Here is a 22971-nt window from a genome sequence, read left to right as displayed (position 1 = left end):
TTGCTCTTAAGTAAATCCAAACCATGACTGTTCCTCATCCATTTTCCATGGACTTGGTTTTAACACACTTGCCCTTGGAAATCAGCACCACCAACATTCCAATTATTATTTCTTTCTTTTCCATATTTCCAGTGCAGTTTCAAGGAATCATGTATAATTTATACCCAGGGAAAAAGAAGCCCAATGCAAAGGGACTTAAAATAGAACAGCACAAAACCAGATCCTATCAAACCAGCAGCAAAACCCACTTCAAGCTAGCTGTTTAACAGGCTGAAATGGTTCTTCCCCCAGGAAAGGGTGGATGTTTAACTCCACAGATGTAGGAAAAGCATCAGCAGGAGCCTGGGCTGCCACAGTGACAGCACTGCCAGGCTCCAGCCGGAGCAGGGAGTGGAACTAAAACCCCTTGCAGCAGCAGCAAAGCTCCAGAGAGCTCCTGCCCCAGGTCCCTGTCACTTTCACAAGAGCCCAAGCAGCAGCCTGGCAGGGAATGCTCTGTGAAAGCTCCCAGGACAGGCAGGATCAGGACCTTGTCCATCCCTGGCTGGATCAGCAGCTGCTGCAGCAGCAGGTGCCTGCCAGGCACATCCCAGAAGACAGGGCCCTGTCCTGCCCCAGCTGCTGCTCTGCCCCATGGCAGGAGCTCAGCCAGGCCTGACCTTGGCTCCAGCCCATCCCTCCCTTCCCCCAGAGCTGCTGGCTCTGGAGAACCCCAGCTCCTTCCCTTTGACCACAGGGATGGCTCCTCCTCTACTGCCCGGGACAGGCCCTGCTGCAAGGGCACAGGATGGGGGACACAGAATGGGGTCAGGGGGGAAAAGCCCTCCAAGGTCGAGTTCAGCCCTTCCCCAGCACTGCCAAGGCCACCACTGTGGGACTGTGGGACTGTGTCCCCAAGTGCCACATCCTCAGGGCTGCTCAGTATGTTCTCATGTCTGGTAAGGTGTGGGAAAGAAAAGGCTTCAGAGGGGGCAGAGCTGAAGGCAAAATCTGGGACTTGGCCAAGCCTCCCCTCCTTCCACATTCTCCAAAATGCCCCAGACACAGGTCCACAGGCACATCCTGATGCTCCATGACCTGGGGTCTCAGGCTTGGCTTGGCCAGGATGAGGGAGGCTTTGGAGAGGCACCATGGCAAAGCTGTCACCTCATAGTGACAAACCTGTCACCTCAGGGCACAGTCAGAGCCCAGCAGTGCAGGGAAGGCAGGAGAGAGACAATATTAAAGAATAAACTACAGAGGAGTTCCAAAGAAGGGGCTGGAGAGTGGCCATGGCAGGGAGCGGAGCTGGGAAGGGGCTGTAGCCCCAGGAGCAGCTGAGGGAGCTGGAAGGGGCTCAGCCTGGAGCAAAGGAGGCCCAGGGGGGCCCTTGTGGCTCTGCACAACTCCTGCCAGGAGGGGACAGCCGGGGGGGTCAGGCTCTGCTCCAGGGAACAGGGACAGGAGGAGAGGGAACGGCCTCAGGCTGCACCTGGGGAGCCTCAGGGGGGATTTTGGGGAAATTCCTTCACTGAATGGGAGGCCAGGCCCTGGCACAGCTGCCAGGGAGGTGGTGGAGTGCCCATCCCTGGAGGGGTTCAAAGCATGAGTGGATGTGGGCACAGGGGCAGTGGTGGCCTGGGCAGTGCTGGAGCATTGGCTGGACTCAGCACCCTGGAGGCTTTTCCAGCCTCAGTGATTGTGTGGCAGGAGGAAGTTGGTCTCTAACAGCAACACATCAGCTTCTTAACAGAGACTGGGGAAAGTGGAGAGAGAGCCTGAGCGTGGCATTTGCATGAGCAAAAAGGACATGGGGGAGAAGAGCAGCCCAAAAAGAGCAGCTCAACCCCAGCCCCACTCAGGCCAAGGCTGGGGTTGAGGCAGGAACTGAACATTCCCAGAGCCACTCTGGGCCCAGGGCTGGAGCCTAGGCTGCCCCAGGGCACTGCCAGCTGCTCAGGAGCTTTCAGCCAGCCCAGTTATTTATACACCCAGCCAAAGAATTGGATGCTTCCTCACAGATCTCTGTAGTTGGAAATCTCAGCCAGGAAAACAACTTCCCACTGAGATTTCCCAGGGCCCTGAAGGAATATTCTTCAAAATTGCTGTGTTTCACTCAGCAACAGGGCACCCAGGAAAGGAGAATTAACTGTATTTTAAATAATCCTGTAATACTGAAGGGTTGAGGGAGTAACTGCAGGATCAGCCTGGAGGAGGGAAAGTTTTTGGGTGATCCATTTGTGGCCTCCCATCACCGGAAGGATTCCACAGGAAGGATGGTGAGGGACTTGGCACAAGGGCCTGGAGTGCCAGGACAGGGGGAATGGCTTCCCACTGCCAGAGGGAAGGGTGAGATGGGATATTGGGAAGGGATTGTTCCTGTGAGAGTGGCACAGACAGGAGCTCAGCCACAGCCTGGGAAGGGGTGACAGTATTTATGGGAATATTGACACTCGTTATCCTGGGAAATAACAAACTAGCAATGCAACTTCCAGTGATGAAAGCAGAGATTAAGCTGCCATAAAAACATAATTACCTCGTTAAAAAACACTCTTGCAGGCTGTGAAGGAAATTATTTATATTTTTCTTCTGGGTTTTGTCCAAATCATCTATAAATAGATCTGAAAGCCCCACCAGGATTGCTGAAAATCCTGCCCAGTTCACTTCACAGGGAGCAGAGTCTGACATAAATTTCTCTTATTGATTAAGCAATCCTTGCAAACCCAGTGCTCTTGAAAAGCCTTAATTCAAGAGCTGGGCTCTAAAAGAACAACAATTATGGGCTTTAAATATTTTAAGTGCCCATTCTGGTAAATAGGGGAGCTTGAACTGGGGCTGAGGTGTGCTCCACCTGAGGAGCCTGCCCAGGGGATACCTGAAATTTCAACACCTCCCATTACAGCACTCCTTTAGAGACCCAGGGTCCATGAAATGCCTTCAGATCCTGCTGCTTCCACAGCAAGCTGGACTCAGACAGCCCAGAGGGAGATCAGAGTGCCCAGGATTGTTAAGCAAATTCCAACCCTGAGCTAGAAGGACATAAAAGCAATGATGCAAACACACTCACACTTGTACAGCTCTGTAAACAGTTGTTTTCTGTTACACGTGCTTATTACGGATCATCAGCTCTCCAGTTCGTGGGCTCATCACCTCGAATTAGCACCAAGCCGCCTTAAGCACTAAACTGAGTTTAGCACTAAGCACTTACAGATCGTTTGCACTGCATCTCATTTGCTTCTTGCACCAAACAGATTTTGCCCCCTTGTCCTGCCACTCTCTGCCCGTGTAGAAGTCCCTCTCCCTCCTTTTAAAAGCCCTCTTTAGGCTATGGAAGGGGCTCTAAAGTCTCCCTAGAGCCTTACCTTCTCCACGTGAACACCTCCAGCTCTCCCAGCCTGGATCTTGGAGCATCTCCATGGCCTCCCCTGGACCCACAGTTCACATCTTCCCTGGTGAATTCTATGAATTACCACGTTATAATCAGAAGTATATGAATTTCTGGGAATTCAATGAAAGATCCCCCAGCAGCTTTGCAGCTTCAGAGAGGACTCTGAATCCTTGTGCTGCAGTTCCTGCATTTCTGCCATTGCCAAATCCAACAGCAGCTTCATCCAATCAGAACACATATGACTTGGCTCCCAAGTGCACAACCTTCAAGTCAACAGCCTCCAGAGGGGTCACTGGAGCAGCCATGAAAACCACTGAGGGGCCATGTGGTCTGGGAGGTCACAACCAGCACTAAGAACCACCAGCACTCAGCTCCCAGCCCAAGCTCCCCATGGCCTGGTGGGGAGGGACAGGAACAGGGCCAAGGCACCCACATGCCCATGGCACAAGGGAAGCAGCATTCCTTGGCATGAGCCTGTTTATTGCCCGAAGCCACCCTGACCAAGGAAGTTTGGGGTCTCTGTGACCCCAAGGAGCTGAAGTGGAAGAAGATCAGCAAGAAATGAAGGCACAGCCCTTCCCTGAGCTCTGCCCCACACTCCTGCTGCAGGATCCTGCCCTGAAGGTCCCAGCGAACAAACCAGGTCTGGTCCCCTTGGAACCAAGCACGAGGGTCTCACCCTGGGCCAGGAGAACGTCCCCAAGGCCACCCAAAGGACATGCGGCACTGAACAGTCCTGGGCATCCCATCCGTGTGTCCATATCTCCAAGTGTCCATGTCTCCAAGTGTTGGTATGTCTGTGTGTCCCTGTGTGTCCATGTCTAGGTGTGTCCACATGTCCCTGTGTCCACGTCTTCCTGTGTCTCTGAGTCTGTGTGTCCAAGTGTCTGTGTGTCTGTTTCTCTGTGTGTCCCTGTGTGTCCATGTGTTGGTGCGTCCATGTCTCTGTGTGTCTGTGTGTCCCTGTGTCTCTGTGTGTCCCTGTCCCCGTATCCCTGTGTGTCGGTGCAAGCCTGGCTCCAGCCCTGTCCCCCAAGCATCCCTGCCCACAGCCCACCACACCCTTCAGGAATGGATTTCTGCCCTCCAAAGCAACGTCCTCCTGATCCTCCCTTCCCAAACCCAGGAGGGTGCTTCCACCACCACCACATTCTCAGAAAATCCCTTTCCTTGCTTGCAGTGCTTCTGTCTCAGCTATGCACTCCCTGCTCCAGATGAGTGAACGCATCACTCCTGCAGATGTTTGGTCAGCTTGTCTTTCCTGAAATGCCAAATGCAAGGATCCAGAGGAATGGATTCAATGAACCCAATAAATGCCTCTCACCTGTGAGAGCTGCTGGGGATCACTCAGTGAGGACAGAAATCCAGAGTTAATACATTTAGCAACTGGAGCATGGTGCACTGCCCTGCATAGGCCCAGCCTGAGCCATTCAACCCCATCAGCTCAGCTTCATGGGCTCAAATAAAACCTTGGCTGGAAGCAAAGTGCAGCCTCAAGTTTCCCTTGCTGCCACAAGCAGAATTTTAGGGTTGTCCTTTCCTTCTGGAGAGCTCCCATAAAAAAACACACAGACTCAGCCTCCTCAGGGGGCCCGTCCATGAAAACTGCTCGAGTTCACAACCAGAGAACAAAAATGGGACCAAATGTCCCCAAGGCCACAGAGGCTGCTGGGCGAGCTGGGAGCTCCCAGCACCAAGTCTAGGGCAGGGAACAGCCCATGGCTGGTGGCTGGGTAATAAATAACCTGGAAGGGAAACAGAGACTGGGAACCAAGCTCCCTAAAAGCCAAGGCTGGCATCTCTCAGGCAGCTTCTAGAAGAGCTCCAGGCAAAGGAGAGATGCTCTTTAACAGAGGGTAAGAACTGCAAATGCTCCTGACATTTCAGCAGCAGAAAAGCTGGGCAAGCTGGAGAATGTCTGCTGCCTGAGGAGGGAAACGATGGATGAGTGCAGCTGGAAGGGGAGGAGGAAGGCCCTGCTACTGCCACTTGCCAAGGCCATGGGAGGGGGCAGGGGTGCCCTGTCCCAACCCCGAGGTAGCACTGGGCACCCTCTGCCAGGTGGGAATGAGAGGAGGGGCTTCACCTGGGATGATGGACGGGGAGAGCCCTGCCAGTGTCTGGGGCTCTCTGGGGGGCTGCAGAACCCTCCCTTCCCCAGCCTCACTCTCTGCCTCCCCAACACGCACAGGACAGCAGCTGCTGGACTAACACATCCCTTTGCCTGGAGCTGTGCTATGAACATTCCCCCCCTTCCTTGCCTGCAAGCAAACCAGGAGGGACTGGCACAGCCAGAGCAATGAGATTTCGCTCCCTCAGCAGCCAAGCATGTTGCTGAAGCCTGGTTTGGATTGCTGTGAGGACACTGAAAGGACAGGATGGATTTCAGAGGCAATAACTCCATATTAACATCATACCTGTGTCACACTCCTCAGGCTCCATTGCCCAAGGCTTTCACCACAAGTCTCATTAGCAATCCCATTAAAACAAGAACACAGCTGGTGGGAGCATTTACTGTGCAGAAGAGTCAAATTCTTCTAAATTTATAGTGGCAAAATTGATTACTGATTCTAACATCTGTTGCAGATTTTACATTTAAATTCTCCTTAAAAAGTCCCCCTGCTCAGAAACATCAGACATGGCTCCCCTCCCCCAGGACACACATAAATTATCTCCCTGCAAATCAAATCTGTCTTTTCATAAAAACATTGTGTCTGTCATTTATTGCATAATAATCCGCACTAAAAGCTGCCGAGGATGTAACTCGATGTATTTATGCTGTTTGTAATCACACAAAGACAAGGGTAACTTGGAAAACAGGATAATGTTGGGAAAACCAAAAAGAGTCAAGTAAATAGCAGCAGATGCAAGGCTGGGAATGTTTAAATATCAAACTGGTCTCTTCATCACCCAGGAATGTAACAAGAGCTACCTGTGAACAGTGTGAAAATGCAGACCTGGAGACAGCAATGGGTTTTGTATCTTGTGCCTTCTCCTGGATAAACCATTCCTAGCACCTGCCAGCAAGGAACATCCAGCACCAAACCCAGGCACTGGCAGTGTGTGATATCCTAGCACAGGCAGATGAAACCATTTCCCTTCTTGATCTTTTTTAATAAAGGAAAAAAAACAGGCGATTGCTCCACCACTCCCAGTGAGCCCTGACCATGGCTCTCCAGGAAATCCTAATCCCCTTGAAGCAGAAAAAGAGTGAGGGCAAGGTTAGATCCCAGATCTGCAGCAGTGCTGTGTGTGATAACCAAAGGCACAGCCTGAGCTCCTGGCAGTGCCAATGAGCTGCCTCCTCCACTTTGTGACCCTCCTGGACAGGAAGGATAAGGTTCTGCTCCATCATCAGTTCCTGCAGTGCCATACCATCCCATTAACCTGCAGGGCTCACTCCTGCTCTGTGCAAGGCTCCAGGCTGTTTGAGAGGACAGTGGCACCTGGCCCCTGCAGGTCCCAGCAGCTCAGCCCTGCCTGCCCGGCTCTGGCAGCACAGCAAGTCCTGCCAGGCCAGCCTGTGCACGGGACAGGATTCACCATGAGGAGCTCAAGGGGTACAGACAGAGCATGAGTGACAGCAGTGACCTTCAGTGGCCAGAGCTCAGCAAGCCCATGGACACCCATGGACCAGCAGCCACTTATTCAAGAGCTGTTTTGCTCACCCCAGGTCAGGAGGAGCATTCCCAGCAGGTCAGGGAGGGATCCTGCCCCCCTGCCCAGCCCTGGGGGCACCTCTGGGGTGCTGTGTCCAGCTCTGGATCCTCAGCACAGCAGGGACAGGAGCTCCTGGAGCGGGGCCAGCTCAGGCTGGGAGGATGAGGAGGGCCTGGAGCATCTCTGTGCCCAGGAAAGGCTGAGGGAGCTGGGGCTGCTCAGCCTGGAGAGGAGCCCCAGCTGAGAGGGGCCCTCAGCCCTGGGTGTCCCTGAGTGTCCCTGTCTGTCCCTGGGTGTCCCTGTGTGCAGGGAGGGGCAAAGCAGGGCCCAGGCTCTGTCCCTGGGCAGGGACTGAGCCCAGAACTGCCCCTGCCCAGGAGGCACAACTCCTGCCCTGGGCAGTGCCCAGCCCTGAACAGGCTGCCCAGGGAGGGGCTGGAGTCTCCCTCAGCGGAGATACTGCAGAGCCCTGTGCACACAATGCTGTGCCCTGGGCTCTGGGATGGCCCTGCCTGAGCAGGGAGGTGGCACCAGGGACCCTCGGGGCTCCCTTCCAGCCCGGCCCAGCCTGGGGTTCTGTGAGGGCAAAAATTCCCCTCAGAGCTGCTGCCAAGGGATGTGAACCATGAACAGGACACGTGCTGCTCTGTCCATCACCATCTTCTACCTGGCTGTTTTCCCAGTGTTTGGGTAGAAATCCGTAAGAACTTTGTCACACTGGGTCACTGCATGCCCATTCCAGTTCTCAGCAGGAGATTCTTATTTGTCCCAGCCAATGCCCCTATTGCTTGGGAAAACACTTGGTGATTTATGGACAATAACCAGGACAAATTCCCAAGGTTCCTCAGCCTGCAGAACTTGGTCCGGTCACCTTGAGGGGAAACAGAGCCCAACCCAAAGACCAGAGGATCCCAAACCTGACTGGGGGGTGATGAGAGCTCACAGACCATGGGTTGTTTTTTTGCTCAGCACATCTGGTTAAGGGTACTTTGGAAAAAAAGCATCAACTTGATACTAAAACCTCCAGGGATGGAAAATCTCCCCCTTCCCTCCTGAGCTGGACCCTCATCGTTGGTTGGCAACCCATTCCTCATTGGATATGGATTAGGAAGAAGCAATGGCTGGAAGAAACATCTTTTAGCAGAGATTTCTCATCCTGATGATGAGACAAGGGTTCACATCCTCAGTGCCTGTTCCAAGCACTTGTCTATCAAGCCAAGTCCTCTCTCAATCACTCTCACAAACTCAAGCCTGTCAGAGGGTGAGGCTCCAAAACTCAAATGTGGTGTTTGGGAAGGGCACAGTCTAAATTGCACATGCTTTTGTCTTTCCTTTCCCTCTCCACTTAATTTCAGGGGTAGAGGAATCAGGACAAGAAACAAAGGAGCCTTTGGGAGTCCACTTGCTGTTTAACATAAACTCCTCTCTCAAAAAGTGCTTCTCAGCACAGAAAATATAACATGAAGATCATTTTAATGAGAGCAGCTCTAGAAAGGATCAAACTTTCTCCAAGTAGCAGTGGACAAAGGTGTGGGGGGGGGGGGTTCATGTTGTTTGCTGCAGAGATAAATAGCACAAAAGCTTTTTATCTTTTCTTCCTGGGCTTCCTCTGAAAATGGATGTAGCAACTTATCCCCAACATGTTGGACGAGGCTTGTCAGATCATCCTGGGAACAATTTGTTATTAAATTCACCCTTTTACTGAGGCTCGAGAACTCTGTGCAGAAGTTCGGTTAAAAGCATGAAATCCATTATCAGCATAACTGGGCCAAGGCCAGGCTGGATGGGGTCTGGAACAGTGTGGGCTGGTGGAAGGAGTTCCTGTGGGTTGGAAAGAGCTGAGTTTAAGGTCCCTTCCAACCCAAACCATTCCAGGATTGTGAGTTCTATAACCACCTCACTGGGGCAAGAGGTTTGAATCTTGGCCTAGGCCCTCCCATATTTAACAAGACCTGGGCTTTGGCTGGAGGAAAGAGAACAGCCAAGACAAACATCCTCTTTCCTTTCTCACTTAAAACTATGTCCTTCCCTCCTCCTTTCCCTCAAATTTCTCAGTCTGGATTACCAAAGCAGAGGATTATTTTGCCACCACCCACCCCTGCAGCCCCAGGCAGGGAGCAGGGAGAGAGCAGGACCAGCACCTCCCAAACCCCCCAAGGGTGATCACAGCAGGTACAACTCATGTTCCTATAAACTCCCTTTGCCCACTTATATTTTTCAGTGTGCCCAGCTCAAAGCTGCCCATGACTGCTCAGCAGTGACTCAGATGAGCTGCAGTGCCAGCTCCTCTCCACCTGGGAAGGACTGAATCAGCCTGGAAGGGTTGTCAGGCACTGGGAAAAACCTGGATTTGTATTTGTTTCCAGATAAGTAACATCACCTTCCCAACACAGTGAAGCAGCATTCCACACCCAGCCTGGAGAAGGGCTTGTACGTCCCAGAAATTCACAGGTGCTTTGGCTGCCACCACCTCCCTTAGTCACAGACCCACAGAACAGCCCCTGCAGGGCAGCTGGGAGGGGAACAGAGAGCTGCTGCTGCCCAGGAGCACCTGGAGGGTTTGGGTATCAGAATCCTGAGTTTGATCAGTGCAGGGCTTGTCCCCTGTGCTGGCACTGCTGGGGCATCTCCAAGCCAGAGCCAGTCCTGGGCCCCTCAGGATAATGCAGACCCTGAGGGGCTGGAGTGTGTCCAGGGAAGGGTCTGGAGCCCCAGGAGCAGCTGAGGGAGCTGGGAAGGGGCTCAGCCTGGAGCAAAGGAGGCTCAAGGGGGCCCTTGTGGCTCTGCACAACTCCTGACAGGGGGGGACAGCTGGGGGGGTTGGGCTCTGCTCCCAGGGAACAAAGAGAAATGGCCTCAACCTGTGCCAGGGGAGATTGAGGCTGGATATTAGGGAAAAATTCCCCATGAAAAGGGTGGTCAGGCCTTGGCAGGGGCTGCCCACGGAGGGGTGGAATCCCCACCCCTGGAGGTGTCCAAGAAGGGCTGGGCATGGCACTCAGTGCTCTGGGCACAGCTTGGACTGGATGGGCTGGGAGGGCTTTTCCAACTTCACTGGTTCTGGGATTAAGTGAAAACCAAGAAACAGCAGCTTCCCCAAGAGTTCCTGCTGTCCCCACATGTGATGCTGCCTCGTGCAGCTGAGCAGGGCTGGCAGAGCAGGGTTTCAACTGGAACAACCATTAATTGGCTCTTGTGTTATCAGTGTTTCAAGGACCCTTCAAAGTGCAGTTGCTTGGAGGAGAAAATGCACCTGCTAGTGGAGCTGCTTTCTCCTCTCCTCTTCACCTTGACCAGGGTATTTTTAGCTGTATGGACAGACTTGCCAATACTTTCACCTTCAATTGTTTGCAAGGGAACTTTTCCCAGTAATGAACACTCGGGGTCAAGAGAGGCAGCAGGAAAGAAATGAGGGGCAAAAGCAACTTCCCAAAAGGCTTTTGCAGTATTTTGTGCCTTCAATAGTTTAGATCCACTTCTTCCCACAGATTTTCCTGCTCACAGAGAATTTGTTTGCACTTGATTTCAATGCTCTCAGTGTTTGGCCTGAGGTTTTGCACAGGAGAGCTGCACCTCCACACACAAAGCATCTGACCATGCTGCCCACATGCCTTTGCAGCAGAAAGTGCCACTCAATTCCTCTGAGTCTCACACATCCACTAATCTAGGTTCCTTTGGCAGAGAATGGTCCAACACCACCATCTGAGAAGGCTGGAAAGCTCATTATTCCTACAAAAGCTCATTATTCCAAAGCAGCAGTCTCTCTTGGCTGTTCATCCCAGCAGGTAGCAAGTCAATGGCTGCCAGATCAGTAAACACAGCCCTGGCTCCCACCAGAGCCCCAGAGCAGGAACAAGAGAGGCAGACATGGCACTGTTCTTATCCATTCATGTGCTGCTGGGCCCAGGAGTGCTTCATTAATTACTCCAAAGCTCACCTGTCACACAGAGCCTGAGCTGACACCAGCCCAGGGCCCAGGCACTGCTCAGCTGAGTCCAACACCCACAGGACAAAGCCCCCCTGCTGCTGTGCTCAGATGCCCTGGGCTGGGTCAACCTTCCAGAAAAAAGCAGATTTCTCTGGGGCAGGAGGGTAACAGAGCTACCAAACTCCACACATACATTTTAATGTCCCTCATGTGCTGCCATTTCAAGGGAGCCTCTGAGAACCAGAGCAAAGAAACACAGGGGATTTACAACTCTTCCCTGAATTTCCAGCTTTCCTTCAGCAGCCTGTTTCTAGCGTAACCCCTCTGTTAGGAAATCTATTATTTGATAATCTCTTCATCCCCCACAGCACTTTGCATTCACAGCATCTACTACCCCATTTGACACACATTCTGCTCTGAAAAACCACTCAAACCGGCTGCACTTCACACACCTGAACACCCCAGCCATGGAAATATACTCCCAACACACCCAGAACCCACTCCATGGTCCATCTTAGAGCCTCTCAAGTCTTCTACTTCTGAAAGTAGAAGCTGGTAAGGTGAGAAGGAAGAAAAAGTGGTGGCGAGTCAGCAGAGTGTAGAAGGAAGGAAAAAGCCATTTAAAAATCCATTTTAAAGTGGGTACCTTTTCAGCTAAGGCCTTTAGGCTGTCTAGAAACCTTTGCCAGAAGTCCTTGAAGAGGGGTCTGTCAATCCTCCTCAGGCTCTCCTTGGTGCTGGCATCCACACTGACATAGAGCTGGGTGACAGGCTCCAGCCTCCTGCAAAGGGAAAAGAGAATTGCTGCTTTCACAGATTTGCAGCTTGAGTTTGTGCTCTCCTACCAAAGCAGGAACAGGAACTGGACAGTATTTCCAGGGAAGGTTCATTTCTGCCAAGTGACCACCATCAGCAGCAAGGTGTTATAACCCCAACAAACACCCCCAAGGCTGAGAACTCACACACAGCCCTTGGCTGACAATGTCTTTGTCATTTCCCCCCTGCACCAGGAAACATTTCACTCCAGTGGAGCCGTAACACATTGGGAAAGGCTTCCCAAAGGAAGGGGTTCAGGTGAGGCACAGAGAGGTTCTGCAATCCAAAAAGCTGTGTCCTTTCTCCACCATCTGTTTGGCCCATGGGAAAACAATCCATCCAACAAAAATGGACATCAGGAAGATTTCCCCATGGAAAGGGTAGGGAAAGTCAGGAACTGGAAGGGGCTGCCCAGGGAGGTTTGGAGTCCCCATCCCTGGAGGTGTCAGAGGAAGGCCTGGACATACAACTCAGTGCTCTGGGCTGGAGACAAGATGGGGATTGGGCACAGCTGGAACTCTATGACCCTGGAGGGATTTTCCAACCTCAGGGCTTCTGTGACTGTAAATTCAGCCCTAATTCAGCCAGTTCCTACTGCCGGACCTGCTGAACTCCCCTGACCTGCAGCAGGATCATCAGTGACATTTTTGAAGGGATAGCAAAGCTGTTTAGAAAATAAACCCACACACAAACCACAACCATGTTCTCCTTCCACAGAAATCCTGGAGCAGAGCCTTTCTGGTCACAAGCGCTGGGAGCCAAACACTGGGAACTCCTGCAGGGACTAAACCTCCTTTGCTGTGGGAAGAGCCTGGGTGGAGGCTGATCCCTTCCATAATGCCAAGGAAATAAAGGAGAAGCAGCAACACCACAGCCCATCAGCAAAAGGGTCAAAGGGATTAAGAACAGCCCTGAAAGGAGCTCCCTCAGAATCCCAGATCACTGAGGTTGGAAAAGCCCTTCAATGTCACCAAGCCCAGCCTGTGCGCGATGCCCACCTTGTCACCAGCCCAAGGCACTGAGTGCCACCTCCAGGGGTGGGGACACACCTCAGGATGGAGACAGAAGTGGCAAAGAGAGTGAGTGTAACACACCCACCCCTGACAGAAGTAGCAAAGAGAGTGAGTGTAACACACCCACCCCTCATGGCACCTCCCATTCCCAGGGCTGCAGCATCAACAACTACGTCCCAGTGTACACAGACCTCCCAGCATTTGAGGGCAGTGTTTTGGGAGTGTTTTGTGTGAAGTCTGCAATGAGCAGGCACCAGTCCCAGCTTCATGTGGTTCTCTAGAGAAGATGAGGAGAAATCAGAAGCTATTGTTCAGCTGCCAAACAGTGCCACCTGAAAATACACTGTCATTCAAAGGTGACAGGGACAAGAAGCGTCCAGAGTGAGACTGACCAGAGCTCTTTGTGTCCAGAACTCACACACAGTGAGTTCTAACCATTGGAAGACATTCTCTGTGGGTGTATTTAGACAGCAAAATGAAATAATTCAGAACAAACTGAACGTTTCAGGTTAAAATCTCAGGTTTTGGAAACAAGTTTGTCTGGACCGGCAGGCAACTCAAAGACACAGACTCCAAAATGACCAGATGTTCTGGCCTAAGTGAAATGCTCAGTTTTCAGAAATACTGAGCCAAACTCTTTCTTTACTCAGTGCTGTCTTTGCTTAATTAAAAGGGGCCTTAGTGAAGATGGAGCAGATGCTTTTCAAAAGAGGGGCTGAGAAAAATTATCTCTTCTCAAACCTAGGGACAGGCAGGAGCCAGACTCATAGTCAGCATGGGGGAAATGAATGAATTAGAAGCGATCCAAGGGAGGGATTTCAGCCCCCAACAGGAATGGCCCACAGGGCTGTGCATGGCTGGGATCCGAGCCCAGATGAGCTAGGCACATTCTGCAAGGGGGAACAAGGAGAGAGGGCAGCCACAGGTGCAGTGAGAACAAGGACACAGACTGGTCTTCCTGGGACAGCTCCAGTGCAGAATAACAGCAAATCCAGCTGTGTGGCACCAGGATGAATTGGCTAGCTCAGACACCTGAGCTGAAATCCAGGAGACCAAATCCATGGCATTTACACAGGGACGCGGGCAGGAATCCTGAGCTGAAATCCTCAGCTGAGCTGTCAAATAAATCCCCTTCAGGCCCCCAGCCCTGAGGTGGCTTCACCAGGCAGGCAGGACAGAGTCCACAAGGACCATGAATAGAAACATCAAAAATGAGCATTTGCTGGTGAGCATTAATAATCATCTGCTGATTATTGGCATTATTATTGATCATAAAGGCAAACCCACACATGAGGGGTGTTCACAGCCATGGGTCAGAGACAGGAGCCAGGTACAGGTATAACAACAGGAGCTCACCTGGTGTAAAACCTCCCTCAGTTTATTGTGAGCCTGTGGCAGGTGGCGCTGCAGCCTGAGGAGAGGAGGAGGAGAGGAAGGCACAGGGGGCACCCACTGAACCGCCTGTCCTGAATCCAGCAACACCCCAGGGCACACTGCCCTCTCCCAGAAGGGGTTGGGAGGGACCTTAAAACTCATCCTGCCATGGCAGGACACCTCCCACTGTCCCAGGCTGCTCCCAGCCCCACTGTCCAGCCTGGCCTTGGGCACTGCCAGGGGCAGCCACAGCTGCTCTGGGCACCCTGTGCCAGGGCCTGCCCACCCTCCCAGAGAACAATTCCTAATTCCCAATATCCCATCCAGCCCTGCCCTCTGGCTGTGGGAAGCTATTCCCGTTGTCCTGTCTCTTCCTGCCTCGTGGCAGGTCCCTCTCAGCTCTCTTGCACCAGAGGTCACCCTGCCTATTGCAGGATGAGCTTTTTGACTCCAGCTCTTCTGCTGACAGCACAGAAGTGAGCTGGGTGCCTACTTCAGTTCCCATATTAAGCAAATCATCTGCTTTGATGAGCCAAAGATCAGTTTGCAATTTTTAAGACAGCAAGACTAGCATTTTATCCCTTTCTTTTTTGTTTCTTTTTAAAAAGATTCAGCAGATCCAAAAAGTGCAGCTTCAAAATAGAGTGTGTGCTCTCTTTTTAAACTGCTATATTTAGGAAAGAGCAATTTCTATCTACCAGGCACATAATATATTACTTAAAGTAACTTGATTACACAATTATTCAATCATTTGGAATGCCTTTGTAGTGTATAATTATTCACTCCCAAACTGCCTGCACTCCCCCCTCAGTGCCAGATTCAGACCACGAGGAGTGCAAAGGAAGCTGTCCCAGGAGCACAGAGGAGGAGCTGGCATGAGCTGGGTGACAGACCAAGGCCACCCTGCCCACAGCTCCCACAGCTCCAGGGCTGGATTTGCTGCTGTTCTCAACTGCTGGTATTCTGAGCAGCCCCAGCCTCCCTGGAGCTCCATTTCCTCACATGCTGCACTTCCTTTCTACACTTTGGTAACAGCAGCCTGGATGCTCCAAAGCATCAGAAAAGGGGATTCTTTTCCTTTGGAAAGACTCTGAAAGAGTTCATTGAAGTGTCTGGAAGTTTTTACTCAAGTGCCCCTGAGGGAGGTAAAGCAAATCCCATTTTGCTGATGAACATGGGCTTGTCACCCTCCTGATCCTGCTGGGGATGCTGGGCTGGGCAGAGCTTTGGGTTGAGCCTTTACAGCTGCTGCTCTGGGATCAGAACAAAGATCAGCCCCAAAAGGCAATCTCTGATCTCAGTGCCCTGCTCTGGCTGGCAGAAGGACAGAAATTATTCCTGCCCCAGGCACAAACCACAGCTCACTCACGGCTCCCCTCCTGCCACTCCTTCAGAGGTGCCACATTCCAGCCTCTCCACTTCCAGCAGCAATCACAGGTTGTTTAGGAGGTACAGAAAAAATCAAACTGAGGGGGAGAAAGGGCTGAGAAGGAGCATGAGGAGATTGAGAAGATTGAGGTTAAAATCAGATGTTGAGGGGGATTTTTCATTGCCAGTGCTTGTGCAGAGCTGACTCTGAGGGGCACAAAATAGGACCAGGACACAGGTCAGCACTCCAGTGTTTGAGGAGGAAGTTTAGGAGGAATTTCCTGCAGCTCTTACCTGATCTCCTCGGGGAACTGGGCGTTGGTGACCAGGAAGGTGGAGATGCCCTGCTGGTGCAGGAGCCTCACCAAGTGGTTGATGTGGGGGTACATGATGGGCTCCCCCACCAGGGACAGGGCACAGTGCTTCACTGCCAGAGCTTCCTCCAGCCGAGCTGCCTTCACCCCTGACACACCTGCAAAGGGGACAACACTCTGAAATGAACAGTGCACGGGGCCCTGAGCAACCTGGTCTGGGGGAAGGTGGCCGTGCCCATGGCACGGGTTGGAACAAGATGATTTTTAAGGTCCCTTCCAACCCAAGCCCTTCTGTGGTTCTGTAACAAATCCCCCTCCCAAACATCTGTATCCAAAACACACCCTGGCACAGGAGGGCTGAGAAGAGCAGCTGGAGCCCTCCCAAAGCAGAGGGGACACCGGGCCAGAGCCAGGGAGCAGCTCTGCAGCACCCAGAGAGCAGCAGCACCTGGGCTGGGAGTGCCTTGGACACTGCTGAGAGCAATGTGCTGGTAACACCAGAGCCAAGTTTAAACACCTGAGCCAAGCTCTCCACTGCTGAGACCTCGGGATGCTGCCGAGTGCTGAGACACAAACACACAGGGCAGCTCAATGCCACTGCAAGCAGGTGTGCTAAGAAAGCCAGCCCAGGTCATGGCTGTGCTGCTGCTGGTTCCTGTGGGCCTCCAGGAAGGGCAGTTGAGCACAGCTCCCCAAACATAGCAAGGGAAACCCTGACTGGAAACACAGAACGTGCAGCTCCACAGAGGATGTGATCAAAAGAAAACCCAGCACACGGCACGGTCCTGAACAGCCTTTCAGAAGGAAAGCTCAAATGTAGCATCCATGTGAAAACACCACCTGAGTCGCACTCCTGATGCCCACGGGAGGGAGGGGGAGCTGGATGCTCCACCAGCCCACCCACACCTGACCAGGTGCGCAGGACCCCGGATGAAATTAGCTGCCTCCAAACAAGCTTTTGTTCCCAATCTGTCACTTCACATTTCCCTGACGTGCCTTGATGTACTCAAATCCTATCTGAGGCTTTAGATTGGGGGCTGGTCTGTTTTAAAGATAAAAAACAAAGCCTGGAGTGTGAATCCAGGTCCTCAGCTCCCTTCTTGTTGCCTTGGCGCTGCAGTAGAGAAAATTACAGCTCTGCTGCAAAGCCCAGATAAAAGAGGTGTTTGTGGATATTGCTCCAGCCTCACGTAGTAAAGCTGGTTTGGAATCAGAGCAGGGCTCAGTGCATTTTCAAGCAGCCAGGCTCAGTCCTGAGGAAGTGACAGGACTAATGGTTATTCCATAGAAACCTGACAGCACTAAATGAGAGCTTTATAGGAGAAGAAAGCAGCACTTCCAGCACACGCTGAGATTAAAGGACTAAGTTTCATATTCCTAAAACTATTGTAAGTCAGTTTTGGAGTTAATTAATTTCTCTCTCTCAGCATTTTTTATCTGGACTCTCATAATTACCCTGCCAGCTTTATAAGCAGAAGAACAAAATCACAACAAATCCTAAAGTTTGAGTGGAACTTTCCCAAAACAGCTTACACCAAACCTGGTACATCCACCCAGAGCAGGGAGTGGGTTCGTACACAACCTTTTGAGCACACAAATCACCAGCCAGGCAGGGATAGACTGCCCAGGACTGGTGTGTTCCAGGAGGGCAGGGACTCTCCTGAATCCCTTCGACTCTGCTCCTGCCATCAGCTCCCAGCAGAGCACATCTCCCTGGAAAAGCTGATTCCAGCTGCTCCACTAACTTAGGAAAAGACAGCACCCCTTGCACAGCACTCTGGGGAGGCTGGGGGCTGACTCTGGTACCCCTGTAAGGACCTGAGCAGCACCACAAGATCCTGGGGGCCAGGGAGATGAGAGAGCTGCTCTATCCATGCTGATCCATGGGTACTCTGCATTTCTCTTTGGTTTTTTCCCTTTATTATCAGACTCCCACTCTCCCATTCCTGAGTTATGCTTCCACCCTGTGTGTGCCCTTTGCAAGGGCACAGAGATTTACAAGTCACTCTCCAGAAAAATGTATCCATCAAATAAACTTTGCAGCCTCACTCCCTATCAGTGAGGTGTCTCTCCATCATTTAATCCAAGAGAGAATTATGGGGCTCTAATGGCTGTGCTCTCCAAACCCAGCACAAACTGTGGCAACACTAAAGCAGAAGATGATTTATCATCACCCACAGGCACCCAAAGTAAAGAGAACTGTCCTGTAGGGTACCCTAAAGGATAAAGGGACACAAGAATTCTGGTCCTTCACAGGAAATCTCATTTTTACTGCAATGGGTTGAATGAATAAAGCACCAGATGAGCTCACCAGTTCCTCTGGCCCATAGAATGGGTGTGTGGATGGATCTGCCTGCAAAGCTGTGGGACTGGAAAGAACAGCACCAATTAATTCAAAAGGCTCAGGGAGGTACTTGAGCAGCACCCCCAGACACTCCAGCCCTGAGGACTCCCTAGCTAAGACTTTTGATTGCCCAGAAGCCCAAACAGTCCATGCCAGGGGCCAGGGTCCAACACCTCAGCCCTGCTGGGACATCTCTGGAGTCCCTGTGGGTGCCCAGCCAGTGCTGCAGGAACAGATACATTAATGCTGGGAAATGGAGATGGAATCCAACCACTCCACCAGCACTGCAAGGTCACCATTAACCCATGTCCCCAAGTACCATTACACACAGCTTATAAACCCCTCTAGGGATGGGCATTCCACCTCCCTGGCAGCTGTGCCAGGGCTGGACAACCCTTCCAGGAAGGAATTTACCCTGCCCCTCCCCTGGCCCAGCCTGAGGCCGTTCCCTCTCCTCCTGTCCCTGTTCCCTGGAGCAGAGCCCGACCCCCCGGCTGTCCCCCCCTGGCAGGAGTTGTGCAGAGCCACAAGGGTCCCTCTGAACCTCCTTTGCTCCAGGCTGAGCCCCTTCCCAGCTCCCTCAGCTGCTCCTGGGGCCCCTTCTCTTGCACATGCCAGCCCCTTGCTGTCTTTCCTGGAGGTGCCCAGGACTGGGGGTGCCCCAGCAGTGCCAGCACAGGTGGTTCCTATGCTTTTGCTGGGGTTTTTCTCAAACATCAATCCCAATAAAGGCCCCTGGTGTCTGTGCAGAGCTGCTGGGCTGGCTGGAGGAGTCAGGCCCGTTCCCCTAGCCCTGGCACTGTACACAGGGACTCTGATCCTGCCAGAGCTGAACCTCTGCCTGTCCCCAGCTCAGGTCACTCACTCTGCTCCTCCTCAATTTGGCTCTTACTGCTTCCACCCTAACAACACTTCCCCACACACCAAGGGAAGAACGATGTAAAATTCACTACATGGAACAGGAGCTCCTGGGCTTCTCTTACCGATTTTTCTTCTCCTTAATAAACCTTTGACTCACAGCAGCTAGGACAGGAATGGTGCCATCTAGCACTAGGAAAATAAACCAGCTTTTCTTTTCCCACTTAACAGCAGAATTCTGGTCCAGAGCTTTTCTGTTTTCTCCTTTCACAGTTCCAGGTCAAGGGTGACTGTACTCAGATGCACAGGCACATTTCGAGTAATATTTATGAATTTGTTTAACAGAAAATAGGCTCCAAAAAGAGAGAACTGGGATGCCCTGAAAGGCCCCCTGACACTTCAGCAGTATTTCAGATGCTGAAAAGTCTATCCATAATCATTCTCTCTCCTCAACCCATTTTGGGAAAACAGCAGGGTCAGGGAATGAGAAGACTGTTCCTCAGTGTAGGGTGATAATGGCTCTTCTCCAGAGGCCTGAAAGCCTCTAGGGCTGGAGGGCCCCCACCTCTCCAGGCCCCACTCTGGCTGAACAAGCTCATTTTGATGTGTAACTTCACCCTCCCAAACAGAAACCAAGTCTCTTGTCCCTTGTTCTGAGGACAGGGACAACAGAAAGGTGAAACTCCAGCATGGACAGATCTGATCCCCTTCAGAACCTCCCAGTGCTCAGAGGCACAGAATAACTGAGGCTGGGAAAACCTCCAGGATAGAGGCCAAACATTCCCCCAGCACTGCCAAGGCCACCACTGACCCATGTCCCCAAGTGCCACATCCACACAAATTTTGAACACTTCCAGGGGCTCCACCCCTGTCCTGCAGAGTCTGTGCCAGTGCCTGGCCTCCCTTTTCAGTGAAGAAATTTCCCCTAAATCCACCCTGAGGCTCCCCTGGCCCAGCCTGAGGCCGTTCCCTCTCCTCCTGTCCCTGTTCCCTGGAGCACAGCCCGACCCCCCCTGGCTGTCCCCTCCTGGCAGGAGCTGTGCAGAGCCACAAGGGCCCCCCTGAGCCTCCTTTGCTCCAGGCTGAGCCCCTTCCCAGCTCCCTCAGCTGCTCCTGGGACTCCAGACCTTTGCATGCATCCATTGGCTCAACCATGGTGTTTCTCCAGGCGCCCCTGGGGTAAAGCCCTTCCCTGAGTGTGCCTCTCACCCTCCCAGATTTCCCTGCAGGGCTGCTGAGGATGTTTCAGTACCACCATCCCCTGCTCCAGTGGATGTTTGACGCAGTGCCAAAGAAACCCCAGGCTCAGGAGTGAGGCTTCATTGAGCTGCTGCTCCAAAGCAGTCACGTAAGGAGAATGAAGCCCATGGGGCTCTAACCTGAGCTATTTTTCCACCCATTATCCAACTGCAGAGATGGAGGCAGAGCTGCTCTGCTCTGCTGACAGAAGGGCTTTGTGCCTGTCACATCCCGGATCCACTGGAATCTCTTTGAGCACAGCCAACCTAAACAATCAGGTTCCCAAAATGACAGCCAAGACCAGGGCTCATCCTGCACATTTTATGGCTGCTCCACTCCATTTGTGCAGCTCAAGGCAGCTGGGGAGAGCAGAGCCCTGGAGCTGTCCTGCCAAGCTGGCCAGCCCTGCCAGCACACACAGCTGACCTTGGCACAGCAATCAGATCATCACATTTGGGAAACAAAACCCTCAGTCCTCTCTACAGTTACAGACACAGAATATCAAACTTCCAGGGAATTTCTGTGGGAAGCAAGCTGCAGTGCTTCCCAGAGGTGCTGTGGAACTGCACCTTCAGTCACAACCACAGGTACTGAGTAATTCCTGAAAATCAAAATCCCCTGCTTGCTGCTGTTTCATTACTCATGAGACAAACACAACCCAGGAGTTCCAGGTAACACAAAGCTGTGTGTTAGGGCTGGCAGTGTATTTCCTGTCAGGTAAGAGGCTGATTGCTTTTGCTACCTATTTGCCCTCACTCCTCCAGAGGAGTCAGGATGCCCCATCATCCAGGCTGGCTTTAACCACCGTGGAAGGCTCTGTGCACACCAAGGGAAAGGATTTGACAACTGCCAGGATGCACCAGAGGCAACTCCACTCTACTCCCTCTAGGCACCAGCACATACCCAGTGGCTGAGCCTCATTTCAGAAGACATTAGAGTGCCACAGCAGCTTCTTCTCCCCCATCCTCCTGACACTCTGAACCTCAGACCTCCTTCCCAGAGGAGCAGAACGTTCTCACCTTTGTGAAGACGTCACTGCTGGTTATCCTCTAACAGCCCAGGGGTGGGACAGAGGAGGAGTTACCTTTGAACTGCCTGATCATGTTCTGGTGCTTCTCGAGGGCCTCCTGCAGGATCTCCTCAGGCTGGTCCATCCTCCAGAGCCACTCGGTGCCCACGGGGTTCGTGTGGTGTCTGAGGGAAGAAGGGACAGTCACCAACTGCCACCTGGAACCCACCTGGGGAACACACCTGCCACCTGGGGACTTTGGCATCAACAACATTCAAAGCAACAAAAGATGCTCAGCAACTCCTGCTGCTGCCCCAAGCTCTGGATGTCACCCCTGAACACCACTCTTACACCCCTCTCCTTCCAGGTTCTGGTCTCCCAGAGGGAGGAATGGGCCTTGTGGATAATCTTACACTTTATACAGACATTTTGAAGCACAGGTGAAAGGTTTCTAAGCCAAAATAATGTCTGCAAAAACCCCTATAAAGAAAGGGAAACTGGTTCTGCCTCCTGTTCCGCCCGCAGCTGCACCAAGCTCTGGAGAAGGGAGGTCCCAGGCCATTCTTAGTTCCATTTCAAAGGCACCAAGCACCACCCTGAGGACAGGATTTGTTTCTACCCCATCTTTGTGCACTGCTCTGGTAACAGGACAGATGAGGGCAGGCTCCTCCAAACCCCCCCGAGGAGAGCAGGAAGCCTGCCCTGTACCAGGGATGCATTCCTGGGGGATCTGGGCCATCTCCCAGATTTTAACCCCCCCGACTCAAGCAGATTGCAGGGAAAAAACCCCAGATCTTCCATCTGAGGAACAGCTGGGTCACACTAGAGTGGGAAGCCAACCTTGCCTGGAAAGGATTACTGTCCTCATATTTTGTTTTCTTGGAAAACAGCAAAAGCCAACCCAGGCAAATCAACCCAAGCACCTGGAAAACCCATGGAGCTCCTCTTCATTTCTTACTTTACTAGCATGAGAAGCTCATCCAGCCCTTAAATATCATGTTAAGGAAGTCAATGAAATTCTGTGTTTTCACCTCCTTGTTCTCTCTCCATCTTTTCCTGCTTCATCCCAAAATATGCTCCAAAAGCCCCCTCAGTTTTTCCCTACCACTACCCCAGCAGCCCACAGAGTTCATTAAGAGCAGCAAATCGTGCAGGGTCTTTCACAAAAGCTCCTGGATTAACTCATCTCTGGACAGGAAAACAAGGCCAACCAAAATACACTCCTGACACTCTGTTTTGCAGCCAGGTGACCTCTGCTTCCTGCACCCCCCTCCACCATCCCTGGATGCTGGTTTATGCCTTGTTCTAACCCAGAGATGGGACAGCTGAGAGGTGTTTTAAAAACTTTAATTCCATTTTCAGTCTCATGTGAAGGGTGAGACAATACAGATGTTATAATTCACACCATCACAATCAGAAGCCAATTATTTCCTAATTCCAATACACTGTAAGTGTTTCTTGGCCTATCAGCTTTTGCCACACCATGCTGTAAATGCCTTAAAGCCAATCATCTAAAATTACCCCTCGTGGGTCCCACTACAATGCATCTTTCATAGGTCTATTTCTCCAAAGTATCCAGTCTTATTTGCAAGGCCATCCTTTGAAACTTGTTTCTAGTTCCATTTCTCTCCCAGCAATGCCTCTCCTATTCCATGGCATTTCTAAGTCAGCATTTCTTATC

The 22971-nt window shown here is 52.0% G+C and overlaps 1 protein-coding gene across 9 annotated transcripts in view; it reads right to left on the bottom strand.

Annotated features, from left to right (window-relative positions):
* TYW1B (tRNA-yW synthesizing protein 1 homolog B) overlaps positions 1-22971 on the bottom strand; it is a 106308-nt gene that overhangs the window by 40478 nt on the left and 42859 nt on the right. For all 9 annotated transcript variants that reach the window (XM_059866163.1, XM_059866157.1, XM_059866159.1 and 6 more), the window contains 3 exons: positions 21366-21475; positions 15821-15998; positions 11602-11737 (listed from right to left, as the gene is read on the bottom strand). In XM_059866163.1, coding sequence (XP_059722146.1) covers positions 11602-11737; positions 15821-15998; positions 21366-21475 — 424 coding nt within the window. The remainder of the gene's footprint in view (positions 1-11601; positions 11738-15820; positions 15999-21365; positions 21476-22971) is intronic.

The sequence above is a fragment of the Haemorhous mexicanus genome, chromosome 22 (assembly GCF_027477595.1).
Source record: "Haemorhous mexicanus isolate bHaeMex1 chromosome 22, bHaeMex1.pri, whole genome shotgun sequence".
NCBI lineage: Eukaryota > Metazoa > Chordata > Aves > Passeriformes > Fringillidae > Haemorhous > Haemorhous mexicanus.
The sequence above is the reverse complement of the archived record's forward strand: the minus strand, read 5'-3'. Positions and strand labels throughout refer to the sequence as shown.